This window comes from Platalea leucorodia, assembly GCF_965183815.1.
Source record: "Platalea leucorodia genome assembly, chromosome: 5".
NCBI lineage: Eukaryota > Metazoa > Chordata > Aves > Pelecaniformes > Threskiornithidae > Platalea > Platalea leucorodia.
In genome coordinates, this window is record NC_138827.1 from 62,178,654 (window position 1) to 62,198,558 (window position 19,905).

Below are 19,905 nucleotides of genomic sequence, written 5' to 3' on the forward strand. Positions count from 1 at the left end.
TTGTTGGCTCCCTCATATTTGAGGAATGATTCATTTTAACCAACGTAGATGAGTTGTGTTACAGTTCCCCTGAGTACAGCTTCACAAAAGACCACTTAATGCTTAAGAACATTAGTACCTTGGTGCTGCCTGTTATTAAAAGAACAATAAAGGCCCTGGTCCAAAGCCGTTAAACGCACTCAAGTCTTTTTACTGACTTCAGTGTATCTTGGATCAAGGCCTGAATGAAACGGACTTTAAAGCATTGGAGTACAAACCTCAGAGGATGGAGCATGATTTTAGAGCTTCCCATAGAGTTCAAACGCAGGGTAGAAGGGAAGCACTTTTCTGTATATTGTTTTCAGATGATGGCTTAAAGTGTTATTGTGAACAGCCTTCAAATATGCATTTTCCAGCCATTCCTTCATGCCTTAATGCATTTTTGATAAAGGAATGAGTTTAGTATATATATTACAAATAATGCTTCTTTTAAAGGAAAAAGTTCAAAGCTAGATTGTTTATCAGTTTATCTCAGTAAAACTTAATCACCCAAAATGTCCTTAGCCCTGCTTCCTGGCAGGCCTTTCTTATCTCCTTTGGCTTGACTCTGTGCGTTAGCCATTCAAGTCACACCAGTGTTTGAATGTCACTGTGCTTGGTAACCATGTAGCAGATTAGGCCACTAGATACCTCTGCTTGCAGGCTAGGGACTCTCATGCTATTTGGGTGTCCTTGTTCTTGCAGAAAAACTCTGGAAGGCAGTGGAAGGAAGCCACCATCCCCGGCTACCAGAACTCCTACACCATCTCAGGCCTGAAGCCTGGTGTGATATATGAAGGACAGCTCATCAGTGTTCAGCGGTATGGCCACAAAGAAGTCACCCGCTTTGATTTTACCACAACCAGCACCACAGCAGTGACAAGTAAGTTGAACAGCGGGGCATCCAGAAAAACCTAATCTTCTTCACCTAAGTCTTTGTTTAACAGTTAACACAAAAGTAGCGATCGTTAATTAAACCTATTTTTCTCCACTCTTGTAGGCAACACTGTTTCAGGAGAGACGACTCTTCTTCCTCCAGTGGTTGCTACTTCAGAGTCAGTCACTGAAATCACAGCCAACAGCTTTGTTGTCTCCTGGGTTTCTGCTTCTGACACAGTTTCTGGATTCCGTGTTGAGTATGAGCTGAGTGAGGAGGGCGATGAGCCACAGTATCTTGGTGAGACAATATTTAAGTCTACTAGATCAAAGCATTGCTAACAGTACATTGCTGTTTTCTGTGACAATCAGTATAGCTAGTGTAAATAGTGAGGATCTCACTGTCTGTCGGTATGATTCAATTAGGATATGAGTGGCAGGACTCGCTCAGGTTAAAAGCTCACTTAGTTCATTGTCCTTTCTCCATCAATGGCCGTAAGTTCGTGTTCAAGGAAAAGTATGAGAACAAGGCAAGTCTATAGCAATACCACCTCAGAATACTGTCCCAGGATCCTGCAGAGGAAAACTCCCTGAGCCAGAGGTGGTGGATTTGTAATAACTGTGGATAGATATATTTATTGTTTTCAGCTCCATGAATTTGTCCAGTCTTTTTTTCCTTTTAAAATCATGTAAATTTACTAGCTTCCACAGCATCCTGAAGTGAGCAGCAGTGCAGGTGAGAAGAGAACCAAATCTGTTTTTCAAACCTGCCTCCTAGCTAATTTCCTTTGCTGTACTTTTGTCCTTCTGTCAGAACGGACAGAGAGAAATCTTTCCCAAATGCCCTCTCTTGGCTACTTTTAATCTCATGGATGTCTGTTCCAGTCTGATCTGTCAGTTGTTGTTTTTGGATTGGATCTTGTTCATCTTTGATAATGTGACAACTTAGCTAAATCAGAAAGCTGGTTAAAGGCACTGGACTCAGACCTAGGAATTGAATCCACTTTTCCAACATCTACTGTAGAGCCTGTGTCACCACACATAATTTCATCTTAATGTCTTTCTCCTAATTTCCTGTCTTAACAATGGTAATAGCAATATCTCACAAGGATTTGAGGTTATAATAGCTATTTGGACATGAGTGCAACAGAAGAACAACATGAGAAAAAGAACAGTAATCCTCTGACCTATAATTCTCCCTGGACTGTTGCTCCCCTGAACTCACAGACTTGGACTGACGAGCAGAAGTAGCTTACGCTGGGACTGCCAGCACTGTCGCCACCTTTCTTGTCTGCACACTGGCTGCCCAGACAGCTGAGCTGTGTTGTGAAGCAGCTCCTGAGCTCATCTGTCTACAGACAGAGGTTTACAGGCAAATTGAAAGGCAATTCCCAGTTTCCCTTAAGATGTTTGGCTTCAGTCTGGCCAGTAAGGAGCTGCTTCATGGGGAATTTCCTACATCTGGCATGTAGGTGGACATCTGGGGGAAGGGACGGGGGAGAGAAGTTCATCAGCCCTCATAATGTCATTCTTCTCCCCTCATGAGTCAGTCTTTCCACATAACCTATTCATGCGAAAATTTTTCCATATATTTCTGTATTGAAAATACAACAGTCAGGGTATGAAATGAGTACTCAGCTAGCTGCAGTGGCTGAATGCCAGCAGTGCGCAGGGGTCTGCTGCTCAGATTGCCCCACCATATCACACATCAAGCCTTGCTGTCCTAGGTGTTGTCGTCTGCTTCCTGAGTGTGGAGACCTGTCCCAACTCTCCACACAACTTTTCTGATGTGCACTAAAGACGCAGTGCAGAGCAATTGCTGTTTTATTGCAGGAAGACCATGATTCAGCCCAGATTAGAACAGAGGTCTCAATTATTTCATTTGAAGAGAAAGCAAGAAGATAGAATTGCTAAGGCAATTTTTTCTTTCCTGCCTTCCTTAGATCTTCCAAGCACAGCCACTTCTGTCAACATCCCTGACTTGCTTCCTGGTCGCAAGTATATTGTTAATGTCTATCAGATCTCTGAAGAAGGAGAGCAGAATCTGATCCTGTCTACTTCACAGACTACAGGTATGTGTGGGTGGGTGTTGCTGCACTTCGAAACCTGTTTTTATTGTTTGGTCAATAAATTTTTGTTACCTTCTAGCCTCACACTTGCTGTCCTCCTCTGTTTATTCCCTCAAACAGCTCCTGATGCACCTCCTGATCACACCGTGGAAAGTGTAGATGACACATCAATTGTTATTAGCTGGAGCAGGCCACAGGCTCCAATCACAGGTTTGTCTAATTGGAGTGCACCTATTTTGCCCTATTGGTAGAATCTGAAATCTAGGTAAAAAAGAAAATGAAGTATAACTCTGGGACAGAGGGGGCTAGTGCATAATTCTGCCCAGTCTGAGAGACCAGCTGGAAAGCACATGGGCAGTTTAGCATTTGCTTTGTTTCACTGTCTGAACCAAGCAATTCAGGAGGCTGGATGCAAAACAATTCCTTCTGAATTTGGTTAAATAAAAACAGGCCGTGTGACTTTCTCTTTGTATCTGTCATCCAGACCATCCGATAACAAGCATAAGAACGGTATAGACCCTAAATCCACATGTCAAAGCTCAGAAATACCCTAATCCGAGCCAGATTATGCTTTGTAAGGCATTATGAGCGTGAAATCTGTAGATGGGATATGAGCAAAGGCAAGCCATGGGTCCTACTGAAGTTCAGGACTGTTTTTATGAAACCTCAGTAGGGAGATCAGTTAAGTTCTCATTTATAGCATTCCTTGTGCTGGCTTACTGATCATGGCTAAGGACTATATACCTCTCTGTCTTGCTTTAGGCTACAGAATTATCTACACACCCTCTGTGGAAGGCAGCAGCACAGAGCTTAACCTGCCTGACACTGCAACATCTGTAACACTCAGTGACTTGATGCCGGGTGTTCAGTACAACATCAGCATTTACGCAGTGGAAGAAAATCAGGAGAGTACTCCTGTCTTCATCCAACAGGAAACCACAGGCGTCCCACACAGAGGTAATGGTCAGCATGTTCTGGATATCAGTCACTGAGTTTTCTGTTGGTACATAGAGCCAAATGACAATGCAGGCTTATGTCACTCTTAACTAAATGAATCCTTACATGGACTCCATTCTGGTTTTTGTCATCGTTGTTGTGTTTTTTAAATGTAAATGTCATTGGTATTGAAGTTCCATAGTAAAGTCATACTCACTTATGAATTGACAGAGTCGAGCCACCACTCTGCATAAATAGGGTTGTAATTCCTATGGATCAGACTGCAGGCAGGTCAAAATGTTGGTCTTGCATTGTGTCTATGGAAAAGAGAGATCAGAGTTTCCTAAGTTGTCTTAAGGGGATTCTGCTAAGAGATCTTCTTAAGAGCCTGGTAAATCATTTTACCTCAGTAGTTGACCTGCAGATGTTTAAGGTTGTGTACTCAGACACCAGAACACAAATCCAAACTGTTCACCTGACTTCTCCCTCCCCCTTCCAGTCCTAACCATTATTTTCCATTGTGGTTGGTGGGGATGGGAGATTGCTCAGCATTAACTGATGTGCCAGAATAACACCATACGATCTAAACTTGAGGCACCCACAATTTAAAAAAAAACCCTACTGGTTTCAGGGTTCTTTGAGTATCTAACTGGGCTGAATAGCCAAACCAAAAGAAAGGATAGTGAAAGAATTGTGATCTGATGTGGTAGCAGTGGAATTTGATGGTGCTGCAAGTTGGAAGCACGTGTTTGCATATGGGAATTTACCAGGAATGAACTCAGCTCAATGATTTTATGGTTTGGCATCTGTATCTTCCAAAAATGTGCATTGGTTAACCTTAGGGCAGTATCAGTCCTAATCTGAAGAAACTTAATTTGAACGTAGTAATTCAAGGCTGCAGTACTGTGGACCAACACAGAGGGAACTGGATTTTGTCTTTGACTACAGTAAGGCCAGATCAGCCCCTGTACTTGTTTAATTATAAAAGATGGATTTTAAGTTAATTATAGACATTCAGAACATGCCATGGGTTTTTAAAACCCTCTCTTTTAATTTTAAAAGGAGGTTCCTTTTTCCAACCCCTGGAGTATTTCTTTGTCCCCCAAGCTTTTGGTTCTGCATATACTTGAAATTCTGTAGCATATTACATCTGGTCTTTCAGTTTGCTTTCTGTGACAGCAAGATACCTTCTATGACTGAAGGCATAAAATATTTAAAACTATGTTGTTACACTTTGAATTGTAGTCTGCTTGAATATTGTCTGGGAATGTGTGTGTAAGGTAAGGTTACCATGACATTTTTAATTTGGTAAATATTCTTGGGCTATCCACTGTTCAATCAAAATTCACTTTTTTCTTCCATGTAAACCTGTAGCTTCTCCTGCTGATTGCTAAGGACTCCCTCTAACACTGTTTCGTTGCTCTGCTTTCAGATGAAGTTCCTTCACCCAAAGATCTGCAGTTTGTGGAGGTTTCTGATATCAAGATCACCATCATGTGGACCCCACCACAGAGCCAAGTTTCTGGCTATCGAGTGGAAGTGATCCCTGTTAATCGCCCTGGCCAACATGGTCAGAGACTGCCTATCACCAGGAGCTCTTTTGCTGAAGTTGTTGACCTGCTCCCAGGAACAACCTATCTCTTTAAGATCTTTGCTGTGAGCCACGGCAGGGAGAGCAAACCTTTGACTGGAGAGCAAACCACCAGTAAGTGTCTTTCCTTTATGCTTTTTTCAGCCTTTTGAAGTGCATATTTCTCTGTCGCTTAGAGAAATATATGAACGGAGCACTTAAAGTGCAACAGTTATAGCCCAGGAGGTATCCCATAACTAGGATGACAGGGCTGGGAATTCATTCACTCAGACAATGATCTCTTCAGCAGATTTATCCTCCTCTAGGGCTTTCCAGTGGGAGTTTAACTCTCATGGCACTTTAAAACAATTTCGTATGGCTGGAATTCAACTTTTTTATTACTGACTGAGAATTGATGGGCCCTGCAGTTCTTTTACAGCACAGATTGCAGCCTGTGATTTTTTTTTTTTTTTTTTTTTTTTTTTTGAGGATACCATAGGACAGATTTCAGCATGACTTAGGAGCGTTGCTGAGATTGTTCTGAAAATCCCTATCTCCTTTCTGACAGCTACATACCTATTTGGCTCCACTGTCAGCAGCAGGAGTTCTGCATGCACATGTAAGGACAGGCCTTGTCATTAAAAGGACTGCATTTCAGCTTTGCCAGGTCAGGCCTGGCTTTCCACAGGCTGTCTCACCACCCCAGAAATTTCACTGTCATCCCAGTGAAACCTGGGGAACTGGTTTGCAGCGACCTCAATGGGTTGTTGACAAGAGCCATGGGGAGCATATATTTTTCAGAAAGGGTCATGCAGGATCTCTCAGAACCTGATTGCTAATGATCTAGAAGCAGTGCAACACATCACCACTATGAGGCAAGATGACAAGCAAAGTACACAGTCTGCCAGGCATTGCTTTTTGCTTTGCAGAAGTGCGGAGAAGAGAGGAGCAGTGGCTGGGCAAGTTGTAGGCTTTCAGATGGAAGAGGAGGAGTTTAGCATGGGTTCAAGTGGTTAACTCCATTTTTGATCCGAGAGAAGCAGATCAGACAGAACCTGCGATGTGGTTCATTTGAACAGATCCTGTTTATTGGGACATAGAAGGGTGACTCGGTGTTTGTGGTGTTCTTTGACTGGGTCACATTATTCAAGGGACCAAAATTCAGCTATGCGCATCTGCTGCTGTTCTGACACTTTTCAATAAATGAGAGCAACTTTTGAGAATCCAGCCCAACTCTTATAAAGATGAGAGGAAAGGAAAGAAAATGGGATAATCTGTGAATATAGCCATGCTGTTTGAGAAAATAGTATTTACTTACATCCATGAAGTTAGGAGTCGTGAATAGTGCCTCTCCCTCCTACTGTCTCCCTTTATGCAGGGAGGATTGAATCCTTATGTTTGTCCTTTGACATAGGTGTCATAGGATTTGAGTGTAACATACATGATGTGAACACCCTCCCTCCTCTTTCAAGTGAGGCTTTCAAAAGCAAGGATGCGACTTAGGAGTCTGAACTCCCTTAGAAGCATTTAGATCAAGGGCTCAGTTCCCAGTTAGATCTGTAATTTTTTGTGGTTGTTTTCAGAAGCTTTGGCTAGGCGTAGAGCCTGTCTGAAAGTCCACACACAAAGGTGTGTATATTGGAGCATAGGCATGTGATTCAGACAGCACAGGGCTAGTTACAAATGTCTGGAATCATTTTCCATAGGCTATGATCATCCGCTTAACTGGTTTGCCTAAGCCACATTTCAGAAAGTATTCACGTAAATTGCATACTGTAATCGAAAGTCCTGGGAAACAGAAATCATTCAGCGTTCCCAAGGAAAACCCTGCAGCAAAAGTCTCTTCCCACGGTGTAAATGTGATTCTCTTTTTGGCCTTCCGTTAAAAAGCAGTCTACAAATAACCTCTGAGTGTGTGTGTGGCTTTTTAATCTTCCCCTTTTTCCTTTAGTATGGGGAGAGGAAGTGATAAAAGCCTAACAGAGCTGGCAAATTAAATTGTGCAGAAAGGAACTGACTGTAGGCTACAAATCGGAGGAAGAGACAATCCTTGTCAGATGAGACTTAGCACAGATCTAAGTACCAAGAAGAGATAAAGCTGACTCTCAGCCCATGGGTTGGAGATGGGCCTAAGAAGGGTCACACTCATTCTTTGTCTTTTAGGTCTCCCCCGTCTTTGGAGATGGTGGAAGATGGAAGTCTTGACTTCCTTTTCCCTCCCTCCTCAATTGGGGAGAAAACAAAAAAGGACAAAAAGCACTTCCCACTGAATCACTGAGAGAGCGATGAAAACATTTACTTTGATCACAAAAATGTTATTTACTCAAGGGGAGAAAAAAGCATTCGCCATCAAAAAAGAGCATTGATGGAACTGCTCTTAATTTCAACATATAATTGGGGCCTAGAAAAGGTGGGGAAACTTGCCATGCAGACACTATAAACTCTTTGCTGTAGCCAATGCTACCCTGCCTGCTGTGTGGGCAAATTACTTAAGTGTCTTTCCCCCTCTGAGCCTCATCTTGTCTCAGCCAAAGGTAGTGACATCTCTGCTATTCACTGGACTCCAGTGCAGTGCTGAAGAAGCTGTGTTGCTTCAGCCTCTTGTTTATGTAGTTTTCTGGGTTATCAGTTTCAGCAGCTTCCCAGAGGTAGTGATAAAAAGGGGAGGAAGCCTGATAAAAGCCATTGTGTGAGTCCCATGGGAGAGATGAGCATGCTTAGAATTGTTGTATAGTCAGTTCCATGGTGTGATTATTTTTAAGTAGATCTAGGAACTGGTTTTCTGCAGAAAGTTGCTGACTGTTGTTTATTTTTACATTAAAATGACGAAGTTGGGGGTGTTTTGTTTTGGGAAGGGATTTTGAGAGGGCAGGGAGTAGGACTGGGCAAAAGTTTAAAAGAATAAATCTTTTTAACGAAAAAGGGATAAAGTTAGGTCTCCGTGCTTATGCTGACAAGTCTAAACTGATCTGATTTTTAAAAAATGCTCAGCATTCATGAGAAACTGTTGAAATTCCTGAGTGCGGTTGGGTTCATCTGTCTCGCCTCAGCCGTTAGTCTGACTTCCCCATGGGATGGCACGTGTGGCAGTGACCCAAATCGGCGCAGCCCAGAATGCGCAGGTCTGCCTGGCCCAGCATATTATCGGATGGCACTGAGGCATGGATATAGTTATTTCACTTCTATTTCCAACTCTCTCTTAGTCCCCACCTTCTCTCTTCCGTACTGTTACACTTGTGCCTTAAGTGAAAAATACAGGCTCAACAACCTCATTGTACGTCCATGTGTTTTGCATGGTAATGGATGTGCTTTGGAAGTAGGGGTGAAGTAGAGATTCAGCTGGAAAATTGATACATGTTATGCTTTTTCTTCCCCAGAGCTCGATGCCCCCACCAACCTGAGATTTCTCAATACCACGGAGCATTCAGTGTTAGTGTTGTGGACACGGCCCCGTGCTGTGATCACAGGATACCGGCTGACTGCAGGTCCTACAAGAGGAGGTCAACCAAGGACCTACAATGTGGGACCTTCTGCCACCAAGTACCTTCTCAGGAACTTGCAGCCTGGCACTGAGTACACCGTGTATCTTGTGGCAGTTAAAGACGACTTGCAAAGCACCAGAGAGACTGGAGTCTTCACGACTTGTAAGTATAATAGGCACATATTCCTCTTCCCTAATGCCCTGGCCTTTCTTCAAAACTTGTGCTGAAAGTGGCTATTGTGAATTGGTTTACAGAAAAAGCCTTTTGAAGTAGCATTCCAGCAGAACTGCTTGGGAAATATTCCTTGTTCTTCTTTCTGAACTATTTGGCAGGAGAAAGAGAGCTATTTGCATCAAAAAGCTTTTAGTAAAATACATTTCAGCTTTTTGGTGATTCAAAACAAAAGGGAAAACTTACTACTGGTACCTCAGTTTTTGTTTAACTGCATGAAAAAGACATTTAATTTTACTTGATCTTTCCAATTGTTTGGTTTTGGCATGTCAAATCAAGGAAAGCAAACAGCTTCCTTAAAATGGGCAACAAATAATTAGTCCGTTATTTGTATAAAGCTGAAGGCAGTCATTTCTCAAGCCCAACCATACCATCTAAGGCAGCTGAACTGCAGTTACAGAAACTGACACAAACATTGCATTGCATTCTATCCTTTTTTTTTCTTTTTTTTTTTTTTTTTTTAAATTTCAGTCATCTGTACTTGTGCTGCTGGCTTGGAAGAAATACTAAGCAGATTTTGGGAGGAGAGTTCTGTAAGAACCCACACATACTTCTAGAAAGAACAAATAGATTCACTGTTTAAATAATGATGAAGCAGTCACATAAACTAGCAAAACTCGAAGTTGTCCGAGCCCAGAACCACATCCTCTTTTCAAAAGAGAATGTGGTTTCTTTTAGAACAATGTGAAATTAAAATAAGAGTTTAAACTTCTAATCAGAGTAACACTGTTGACCTTGGCAAGGTGCTTTTTGCTGACAGACAGCCTTATCTACGAATATTTCTCAATTAGAATATGACTGGATATCTTAGATGAATATTGCCTTCAAATTCTGGCTTATCTGAATGAAACCAGTTCATTTTAAGACTATAGGTTAATAAACCAAGTCTCTTCATTAATAACGATGCCAATTCAGGTTAAACGCAGTGGAGTTATTTGTACTGATTCTTAGGGTACACAAAGGCTTTGGCTTCTGTGTGATGCTCCTGACAGATATCAATGAGACCACAGATTCCTCAGATTGACTTTGAGCTCCCTTTAACTCTGCTGATTTCAAAAGAGTTGAAGATGTTGGTGAGGGATGAGATAGTCCTAGCTGGGACAGCTGGATGACAGACAAGGGTGTAGTGTTCTGCTGATTGAATGGCGTTTGGTGGGTGAAGGAAAAAAAGCTGCTTTTTGAGGAACACCTTAGATATCATGCCGAAAACAATATTCCCCAAATTCTTGGGGTTGAATGCATAGACAACTTAGGAGGCCCAGTTCAATATTTTCATTTTCCTCGGGAACAACAAAAACGCTGGCTATGATTAGACCACTTGCATATTGTGTCTATCAAGCCCAGCAGCAGACAGAAGTAATCTGTCGGATCACTCCCAAATCACTGGATTTTCAAAAGTAATATAGTTCAGCATCTTATTACATACCTCTTGCTATTTGGACTGCTGTAGGTCTGGTTTTCGAACTGCTTGATGCCATCACAGCAGCTAGACTTCAACTCTGTCAATTCACTTCACAGATCAGCCTGTTGGCTCTGTTCCTCCTTTTAACACAGAAGTGACTGAGACTTCTATTGTCATCACCTGGACACCTGCCCCAAGGATTGGTTTCAAGGTAGGGGAAACTGAAGTCCCATATTTCTTTTTCCTCTTGTATCATTGTGATAGGGAGGACAGATTAAAGCTGTTTACTGTGGACTGCAGTGAAGATAGTAGCACAAAGGAAAGAGGTGCAAAAGACATGCTGCTTACAGGGTGCAGGTCTAGGTCACAGAGGTCAATGCAAGCATGTCCTCTAGGCTTCAGGTCAAGTTCATCAGTGCGACATCTAAAACGCAAGTTACAGGATTAACGGTTGGCATTCAGCATAAGGGCCCATGATACTCATGTTGGATGATAAGTCAGGATGCTGGTAGCTGAGATAGGAGTATTTGAGATGATAAAGCAAACTTTGCTGCTTCTCTGCAGTTGGGCGTGCGCCCAAGCCAAGGTGGAGAGGCTCCTCGGGAGGTCATCTCTGATTCTGGCAGCATCGTGATATCTGGCCTGACCCCTGGAGTGGAGTACACCTACAGCCTCACAGTCCTGATGGACGGCCAGGAGAGAGAGACTCCAATCATCAGGAGAGTGATTACACGTACGACACATTTGCTTTTCCACAATCATTCTTTCTTCCACTTGCTTCCCCTGTGCTCCCCAGATCAATCACTGTCTTCTGGGAGTTGGTTCTAGTCTTTTCCTCCTGTTGTGGTCTGGAAGGGGTTTTTCTTTTTGATGCATAGGTGACAGTAGCACTAGCTCATGCAATGCAGGGTCACAACTTCAGGAGAATACTTTTAGCTGATTCTGAAGGGTGAGGATATAATGTGGGGAGAAGGGATGCTGAGGGAGCTAGCGTGATTCTCAGTGCTGTAAATGACCCATCTGTCTGAATGCTTGCAGCATTGTCTCCACCAACCAACCTGCGCCTGGAGCCCAATCCCGATACTGGAATCCTGGTAGTCTCTTGGGATAGAAGCACAACTCCAGGTAACTATAGGAGCTCACTCTTATGCTCGAACCTCCTGCTGTATCAGAATGCTAATGTTTGTTCTGTGGTGCCTTGCAGTTCATTAGGAGCTTGACAGGAAGCTTGCTGTTGAGTCATTTAAGGAAAAATGAACATGTTTCTAGATATATTCAAGGATATAATTCACAGCTAAGTATAGGTTGCCATAGGACTCTCTATGATTTACATTCCATGTAATATGCTATTTTGGAGTATGAATGTGTTTAAATATTTCAGCTAGTTTAGGTATTTGAAGGATTTCTTCAGATATCCCCAGTGGTTTAAAAAAAGTCCAAGGGAAGGAAAGCAAAATGGACTAAAACGTTCATGTCATTGAGAGTAAGGGGGAAGATCTGAAAGTGTTCAAGATGAACTCTTCTCCAACAACAGCTGATGGGAGCTATATAATTGACTTCTGTAAAACAAGGATTGAAAGCTTTTGAAAACCCCACTCTCAGTCAGTAGATGGATCTTTTCTTGATGTGTTATGAGATTTTCAGTTTGGTAAGGTCTCAAAGGGAACTGAAACTATGCTGTGAGAGGCTGCCTCCTGGGAAGCTCGTTTTGGGGCACTTGACAGAGCAACCTCTTGCCTGCTGGGCTCAGGGTGGCAAAATCACTTGTAAAATGGAACGTGTTTGCTTCAGTTGTTTATACTGAGTCCTGATGTAAATCAATACAGCATGAGATTACTGCATACTGGTATATCTGTATTTCAGGCATCAGTGGGTACCGAGTGACCACTGCTCCTACCAATGGGCAGCAGGGCTCTACCTTGGAGGAAGTAGTAGGTGCAGATCAGACCACTTGCACCTTTGAAAACCTAAACCCTGGTGTGGAGTACAACGTCAGCGTTTACTCGGTCAAGGACGACCAGGAGAGTATCCCCATCTCTGAAACCATCACACAAGGTAATGAAAAGATGAGCAGCAGTTTTAGCTACTTAAAGTCAAATTGCTGAGCCTAAGAGCTCTACATTGCAGAACTCCTATTAGTCTGATGGCAGAGGGCTCAGACTTAGAAGCAGAAGAGCCATGTGACAGCAGTTTTTATACCCGTGTACTAATCTGCATGGGCAGCCTACATTGTCTGTCAACAGGGTGGTGGTAAAGAGATGGAACTGTTGTATCAGTACACGAAGCGGAAGAGCAAGAGAGATTTAACTTAGCCCTGCAGTGCCCCGGCATCTGGAGCACAGCTGGTGGGAATGGGAAGTAGGTGAAGAGAGGTATGAGTGGGAAGCGAACACGAGAAATTTTGGCAGCAATAGTGGCAGAAGATCGCTTCAGCACAATGGAGAGGAAAGCCAAGACTGAAAGGTCCATCACTGTAACACTTCTGGGACACGAAATGGTGTGTGCCACCTCACATTACATGCTGAGATGACTGCAGAAACTACCTTTGTAGCCACAGTAGCAAAATTAATATGCATCTCCCCAAATGGTTTCATTTCATTTTCCTTTGTGAGGGCTTGCTTTGTTTGTTTTTGTTTCTGCTCAGCCCTGAAATGATGCCAGCTACTGTGTTTGCTTGCTCTTATAACGCTGCTTTAAAATTTCCGTGCTTCACTGAAGTGCTGTATGCTCCCTGGGGGTGAACTAATACTGTGATACTGCATAATTAAAGCAGTAATAGCTTTAGCCTTTTACCATCTTCTGGTGAGGGAAAGCTAAGAATGTATGTCTCTGGCTTTTAGCACTCTTTAAAGGTGATATGGTACATGCATTCCATGTGGGTAAACAATGATTTTGCAGAAAACTGGCATTTTTTGCATCTATTCTGTAAAATAAGTCTTTTCCTAGAAAGACATTAAAATAGAACATAACCACTGTTATTAAAGCCAGTCTTTTGCAGTATTACTGTCTCATAATTCCTTTTGAAGCTAACTTGTAATGATCCAACAGAATGGATACAGAGTCCTGCATCTTTGACTTACCTACTGGTGTCTGATCCTGAGGGAGGAAGAGCATCCGTTAGCTCCCACTGTTTTCAGGATCACCCTGCTAAAGTTACATAGCCAAATCTTGTGGCTTAAATCAATACCAATCTATTGACTTGAGCAGCTGAGGGTTTGGCCATTGTCAATTAAAGATGCATCTAACATTCCCCACCCCTTGCCCAATTCTGTTGGTCCTAACATACAGGAAAAGAACAACTTTGCTATAGGAATAATATCCATTGCAGCTGTGCTTGTTTGCCGTACAGAAACTTAGGCAATATCTAGAAGATCATCTTTATTTGGTGGCTCAGTTCTGAGATTTTTGAACAATTTAGCCAACAAATCAAGTCAGCCTCTTAGCCACATCATGTGCTGGGCCTAACCTCTGAATATGGGGACATTGTTGCTCTTACAGAACCATCTAAAGGTCATTTTTAACCATTTGCCATCTTTCCGTGAAAGTGTTTTATTACTCACTGTTCCGTATCGTCTGTTTTTAGCACATACATTGCAGCAGTTAGTGGTAAGTAGAACTTGAGGAATTCTGAGCCAGATCCTCAAGCCATTATAGGGATTTGAGACTTGGCCAAGTCCAGTGTAAATAGTTCAGGTAGTGGATGATCTACCCTGAAGCTTTGTGATGGTTCTCACCAGCTGAGGGTGTAGGCTGATTTAGCCCCTTTAAAGAGGTTGATATTTTTATGATCCCAATGATAAAAGTTAGACTTACCATTTGAACAAGACAAAAATTCTAGAGGGTCAATCAACTAATATTTCAGAAGAGTAGTTTTAATTATTTGTTAATAGACTTTGATCTCCTCTTTTCTACCTGAAAAAAAATAAAAAAAAAAAGTGGTATGTTTGTTCTGTTTCTGTTTTCATCAGGAAATGATGGGTCTTCATGGCTCATCATTGCTCAAAGTAAATTTTTTGCAAGTTAAGTGCCTCTTGTAGGCCTTCTTGAAAATTGTATGTCTAAAGTGGAAGTGCATTGTCTCAAGGGATCGGGGTTTCAGCTTCTGTCTGCCCAGGGAGGCAGCTGGAGACTGCATTGAAGGGTACAATGTAAAAAAAAAACAAAAACAGACAAACCACTGAAAAACCTCCTTTTCCCCCAAACCTCAAGAGAAATTCTGCATATCACCGCAATTGCTTCTAAAGTTCTGTCAATGTTAAGAGTGATGAACACTGCTTTTTTCTCCCTTGTCTTTCTTTTGCCTCTGTATGTCCTTGCCTTTCCCGTTTGCTCTTTAACTCATTAGAGGTGCCCCAACTCACTGACCTAAGCTTTGTTGACATAACTGACTCAAGCATCGGCCTGAGGTGGACCCCGTTAAATGCCTCCACCATTATTGGTTACCGCATCACAGTAGTTGCGGCAGGAGAAAGTGTCCCTATTTTTGAAGATTTTGTGGACTCCTCAGTAGGATACTACACAGTCACAGGCTTGGAGCCGGGCATTGATTACGACATCAGTGTAATCACACTCATTAATGGCGGAGAGAGCGCCCCTACCACTCTGACACAGCAAACGGGTGAATTTTGAAAACTTCTGTGTTTTGTGACATGAACGGTGTTTCATGCTGTCACTGGCTGTCGGGATGATGGGGCTTTGTCCAAAGAGGAATTGAGCCGCTCCCTGCGGGGAAGCCAGACAGACCCAGCTTGCTCATTTTTCTAAACGGCAGCTGGGGATGGATATGCGCTGCTCAGTTTTCTAATTTGAGGCATTTTAATACTGTGAATGGCTGCAGACTTGCCAGGCTCATTCACCTTCTGCTATTCAGATTTCCAGGATCCAGCTGGAATCAAGAGCCTGAAACATGAGCTGTATATTCACTGGACTTTTACACTGTGATTCCCCAAAATAAGAGTGCCAAAGGGCAGAGCAGTTCAGCAGACACCCTCCAGCCTTGATAACACTTTGAGCTTCCAGCAGTCTGTTTCAGTGGTGGCCCCACTCTTTCCACAATGCCCCAAAGGATGCAGATGAAACGCCACTCCCTAACTACATGCCATTGACAGCCATGCCACACCGTCAAGGGTCTCTATATAGTGCATGAGCAGGAGGCGAGCTGAAAACTGGTTCTTGCATGAAATCCTATTGTGTTTGAAAATCCTGAGGCTGTAAATCCTTCGACACGAGTAGAAGTAGAGTCATAGGAAATTAGTGATATACCCTCTCCTCTCCTGTGTGTGCATGTATGAACTCTAGATGAGATTACTTTTCCATCTGTAAGCTGCTGTATGGCAACTTTAAACCTCTCTTGGCTCCACATCTGTAATATGAAATCCAGCTGCAAGAAGCACGTTATTGAAACTTGCTACCTTGTTTTCAAATTAGCCCCACAGGGTATATTTAAAGCATTGGGAATTGCCAAGAGGTTAAAGGAGCCTGACAGTAGTACAGACATATTTTTCTCTTAACTATAGTAGAACCGAATGTAGTTTAGAAGTCTGTTTGCATGGGTCTGACACAGTAGTCCGTTATGCATGAGATAACTTTCTCTGGTGATTCCCTGAACATACTTCTTGATCAACTTTTTAATGAATTGGAGAAATAAGATATATTTGCTCTTTGCTGTGTAGCTGTGCCTCCTCCCACTGATCTCCGCTTCACTAATGTGGGGCCTGATACTATGAGAGTGACTTGGACTGCACCAACTTCCATTGTGCTGAGCAGTTTCTTGGTGCGCTACTCACCTGTGAAGAAGGAGGAAGATGTTGCAGAGCTGACAATTTCACCCTCAGACAACATGGTGATCTTAACAAGTAAGTGGGTTACCTACGTAAGTCAAACAAATATGAGGCCCCTTATATATGACATAAGATGAGGCAAAAGAAAAAGTGCTTACTGTAAGTGTAACTGGCCAAATTCTCAGCTGATCTAAGCTGGTGTCGAAGTAGCCACGTACAAACTCGCATTAAATGGGGTTTGGCCACTTGCTTTACCCAAGTTGAAGCCAAACCACAGGAAAGTTTTTTTCCTATCAATCCAAGAACAGTGATGAATCAGACTATGGAGCAACTGCTTTGATTTGCACCTTGGTTAGGTATTAAGAGTAAATACGTATTACTCACCTGGTTTGCCAAAAATGTCAAGCACTTGCAGTGCAGAGGTTCAGGGAGGGGATCAGAATGTGCAAAAGGTCATTACTCCTTTGGCTTTGTATGCTCAGGACCTGAAAATAAATACTGTAGCTTACAGGACGTGGCAACAAAACGTGGGTGTTTTCAAAAAGCTGACGTTAATTTTTGCTGGGGCAAGAGCTGTGTTATATTTAAAGGTTTTTTTTCTCTGTCCTAGAATCAGGTTGGTTGAGTGAGAGACAATATCCACTTTCAGAATAAGAGACCAGATCTGGAGCTCATCTGAGTTAGAATAGCTGTGTTGGAAATCCTTGGCCCTATTCCAGTTTATAAGAGCTAAAGCCTTGACACAGTGCATAATGAAACTACTAGGTAACTAGAAGGGACCTTGTAGAAAACTAATTGCTTCTAGCGAGTCTCGACAAACTAATGAAGCAATGATACAGGATACCATGCTCCTTCAGGCTAAAACATTGCAAGCAACCATAATGCCACAAAAAGAAGTGATGTAAATTTTTGACTGTCCTGGAGGCTCAGATCTTCCATCAAGCAAAATCTAATTACCTCCCTTAAGAAACACAGTTCAAATTGTGTAGGTTGAGTGACTTCTAGCTATTAATAAAGAAATACGTTTAAATTGCTGTACTTAAACTCCACAGATCTGCTCCCTGGTACTGAATATCTGGTGAGAGTCTACAGTGTTTCTGAGCAACATGAGAGTGCACCTTTGTCTGGAATCCAGAAAACAGGTACAGCCTAAGACACGTGTGTGATTAATGCCATCCATTAAGATTCATTAATGGGACTTCATTGCTCTTTCTTGTGTATTGTCACCTCGTTGATGGGTCATCAGCTAGATACCAAAGAGCAATGCAGATGCACATCTTGGGAAATGCTAGGAAATCTCACATCTCATTACATCTGAGAGCCAGAACTTCTGTTGGTTTTAAATAGAGCATTGTAGACCCTGGTGTGCATATACTGACAGTGTCTGCCTGAGAACAAGCCTAGGCAGAGACTATCAATCAATCATATCTATCACTGAGTCTTCCTTCTTTCGTAACTGTGTAACAGAGCTTGCCAGTCATGTATGTTGTTTTATATTGTGTTATCTGTGTGTGCCATACGCTCTTTATCTACAGTTGCATTCCAGTGCTTGTTTATCTTGCTTTGATCCTGAACGCACGTGTTAAGTTCCAGTGCTGAACAGGATTTGGCTTAGGATCTGGCAGCATCGTGGTACTGAGCTTAATGAACCATGACCAGTAGTTCAGTTGAGCTCACTCTCTTGTCTCTTTGAAATACCCAGGTCTTGATTCCCCCACTGGCCTTGACTTCTCGGATATAACTGCTAACTCTTTCACTGTCCACTGGATTGCTCCTCGTGCCACCATTACGGGTTACAAAATCCGGCATCACCGAGAGCACGCTGCTAGCAGGCCCAAGGAGGATCGCGTGCCCCCCTCACGGAACTCCATCACCCTTACCAACCTGCTTCCAGGGACTGAGTACGTGGTCAGCATCATCGCCGTCAATGGCAGGGAGGAGAGTGTGCCCTTGGTCGGCCAACAAACAACGGGTAAGCCTGGAGAGAACACTGGCTAAAAGTTACCGCAAGGATTTTGGGTGTCCTCTTGCAAAGTAGTTGCTGTTAAACCAGATCTTCCCTACCAGCTGGTGAAACTCTGCTCCTGAGGAGGTGCCTGTGATACTGAGGTGGGGCCTGATTTAGAAAAAGGTGGGACCACCTATGCTACTTTCAGGTCAAGTCAGATGTCTTTAGGGCCAGCAGAACTTTTTTTCATTAAACCTAGTCCAATGCCGGATTGTTTTTAACCAGATACCTCACCTGTAGAGGTGTGTGCATTGGGCTAAAAGGCAGATGAGTAGCAGAGGAGCATGGTATGACAGGTGGAATATGTAGCTGATGTACATTAACTGCATTTAAAGTGTCTCTCAATTCTCTGTTTTTCTAGTGTCTGATGTTCCAAGGGACCTAGAAGTCACCCCCACCAGCCCGACCAGCCTTGTGATTTCCTGGGATGCTCCTGCAGTGACAGTCAGATACTACCGGATCACTTACGGTGAAACAGGTGAGGGCAGGCTGCCATGGCCAGTCACAGACCAGAAGCTCTATTCTGAGGCCATTAGAAAGCCACAGCAAATAGCAAAGGCAAGTTGGACTGTAGCAGACGGAAAACTCTTGTTATCTCTGAGGTTCTTGCAGCATATTTAGAGAAGATGATAGTAAAAAAAATTTTTTTTTTTTTTAAAAGGAGAGCAAATAATTTTTTGTCTACCAAGAGGAAAGAGCATCTGGAGCACTCCAGTCATTTTAGAGGTGGTTCTGTGTACATATTTCATTCTTTTCCTTGGGTTGGTCTGAAAAAGACTTTGACCCAAGAACCATTGAAAACAACAGGGTCCTGTCTTCAACTTGATGCACATACGATTGTCCTGTTTTTTGTCATGATTTAAAATGTATAATTTAGAGATCCATTACATTTCTTTTTCCACCCTACCCTCCTTAGGTGGAAGCAGTCCTGTGCAGGAGTTTACAGTGCCTGGCACCATGTCTACTGCTACTATCACTGGCCTCAAACCTGGTGTAGACTACACCATCACCGTGTATGCTGTAACTGGCCGTGGAGACAGCCCTGCCAGTAGCAAGCCAGTCACTGTCACCTACAAAACAGGTGAGACCTGTTTAAACAAAACAAAAAACCCACAGAAAAACCCTACAGCTTTGTGTTGGCTTATCCTCATAAATTTGTATCACTGATCCCTGGTTTCTTTTAGAAGTCATGGGCTATGTTCTAAGCCCATCATTTTCAGTGGAGCTGCATATCGTGGTGGCCCAGCATGATAATGACATGACACAGAAGGGGATCGTGGACTTGAACTTTTGAAGGAGGGAGACCCTGTGGAGTCCAGATGGGGATAGAAGCAATAGTTGGCTGTTTATTGCAGAGTGGAAATCCTGTTGGGCTCTCATATCATGGGGTCACTGTTAGCTTAACTCTGGTGCTTCTGGTGCTCTGTCATGTTATGTGATCCTGATGAGACCTGACTTTCTAACTCCAGGACTGTTGTCTCTCTCCTGATCTGGATATAGCCTAATCCTACTCCTACTGTAGCTGCAGATAAA

The 19,905-nt window shown here is 42.8% G+C and overlaps 1 protein-coding gene across 2 annotated transcripts in view; it reads left to right on the plus strand.

Moving 5' to 3' along the window:
* The window catches only part of FN1 (fibronectin 1), a 54,103-nt gene that overhangs the window by 18,965 nt on the left and 15,233 nt on the right, over positions 1-19,905 (plus strand). For both annotated transcript variants that reach the window (XM_082313429.1, XM_082313428.1), the window contains exons 14-29: positions 724-901; positions 1,019-1,195; positions 2,838-2,966; positions 3,084-3,173; positions 3,726-3,920; positions 5,332-5,604; positions 8,847-9,113; positions 10,701-10,795; positions 11,149-11,317; positions 11,623-11,709; positions 12,448-12,639; positions 16,257-16,439; positions 17,417-17,506; positions 18,067-18,336; positions 18,734-18,850; positions 19,289-19,453. In XM_082313429.1, coding sequence (XP_082169555.1) covers positions 724-901; positions 1,019-1,195; positions 2,838-2,966; positions 3,084-3,173; positions 3,726-3,920; positions 5,332-5,604; positions 8,847-9,113; positions 10,701-10,795; positions 11,149-11,317; positions 11,623-11,709; positions 12,448-12,639; positions 16,257-16,439; positions 17,417-17,506; positions 18,067-18,336; positions 18,734-18,850; positions 19,289-19,453 — 2,677 coding nt within the window. The remainder of the gene's footprint in view (positions 1-723; positions 902-1,018; positions 1,196-2,837; positions 2,967-3,083; positions 3,174-3,725; positions 3,921-5,331; positions 5,605-8,846; positions 9,114-10,700; positions 10,796-11,148; positions 11,318-11,622; positions 11,710-12,447; positions 12,640-16,256; positions 16,440-17,416; positions 17,507-18,066; positions 18,337-18,733; positions 18,851-19,288; positions 19,454-19,905) is intronic.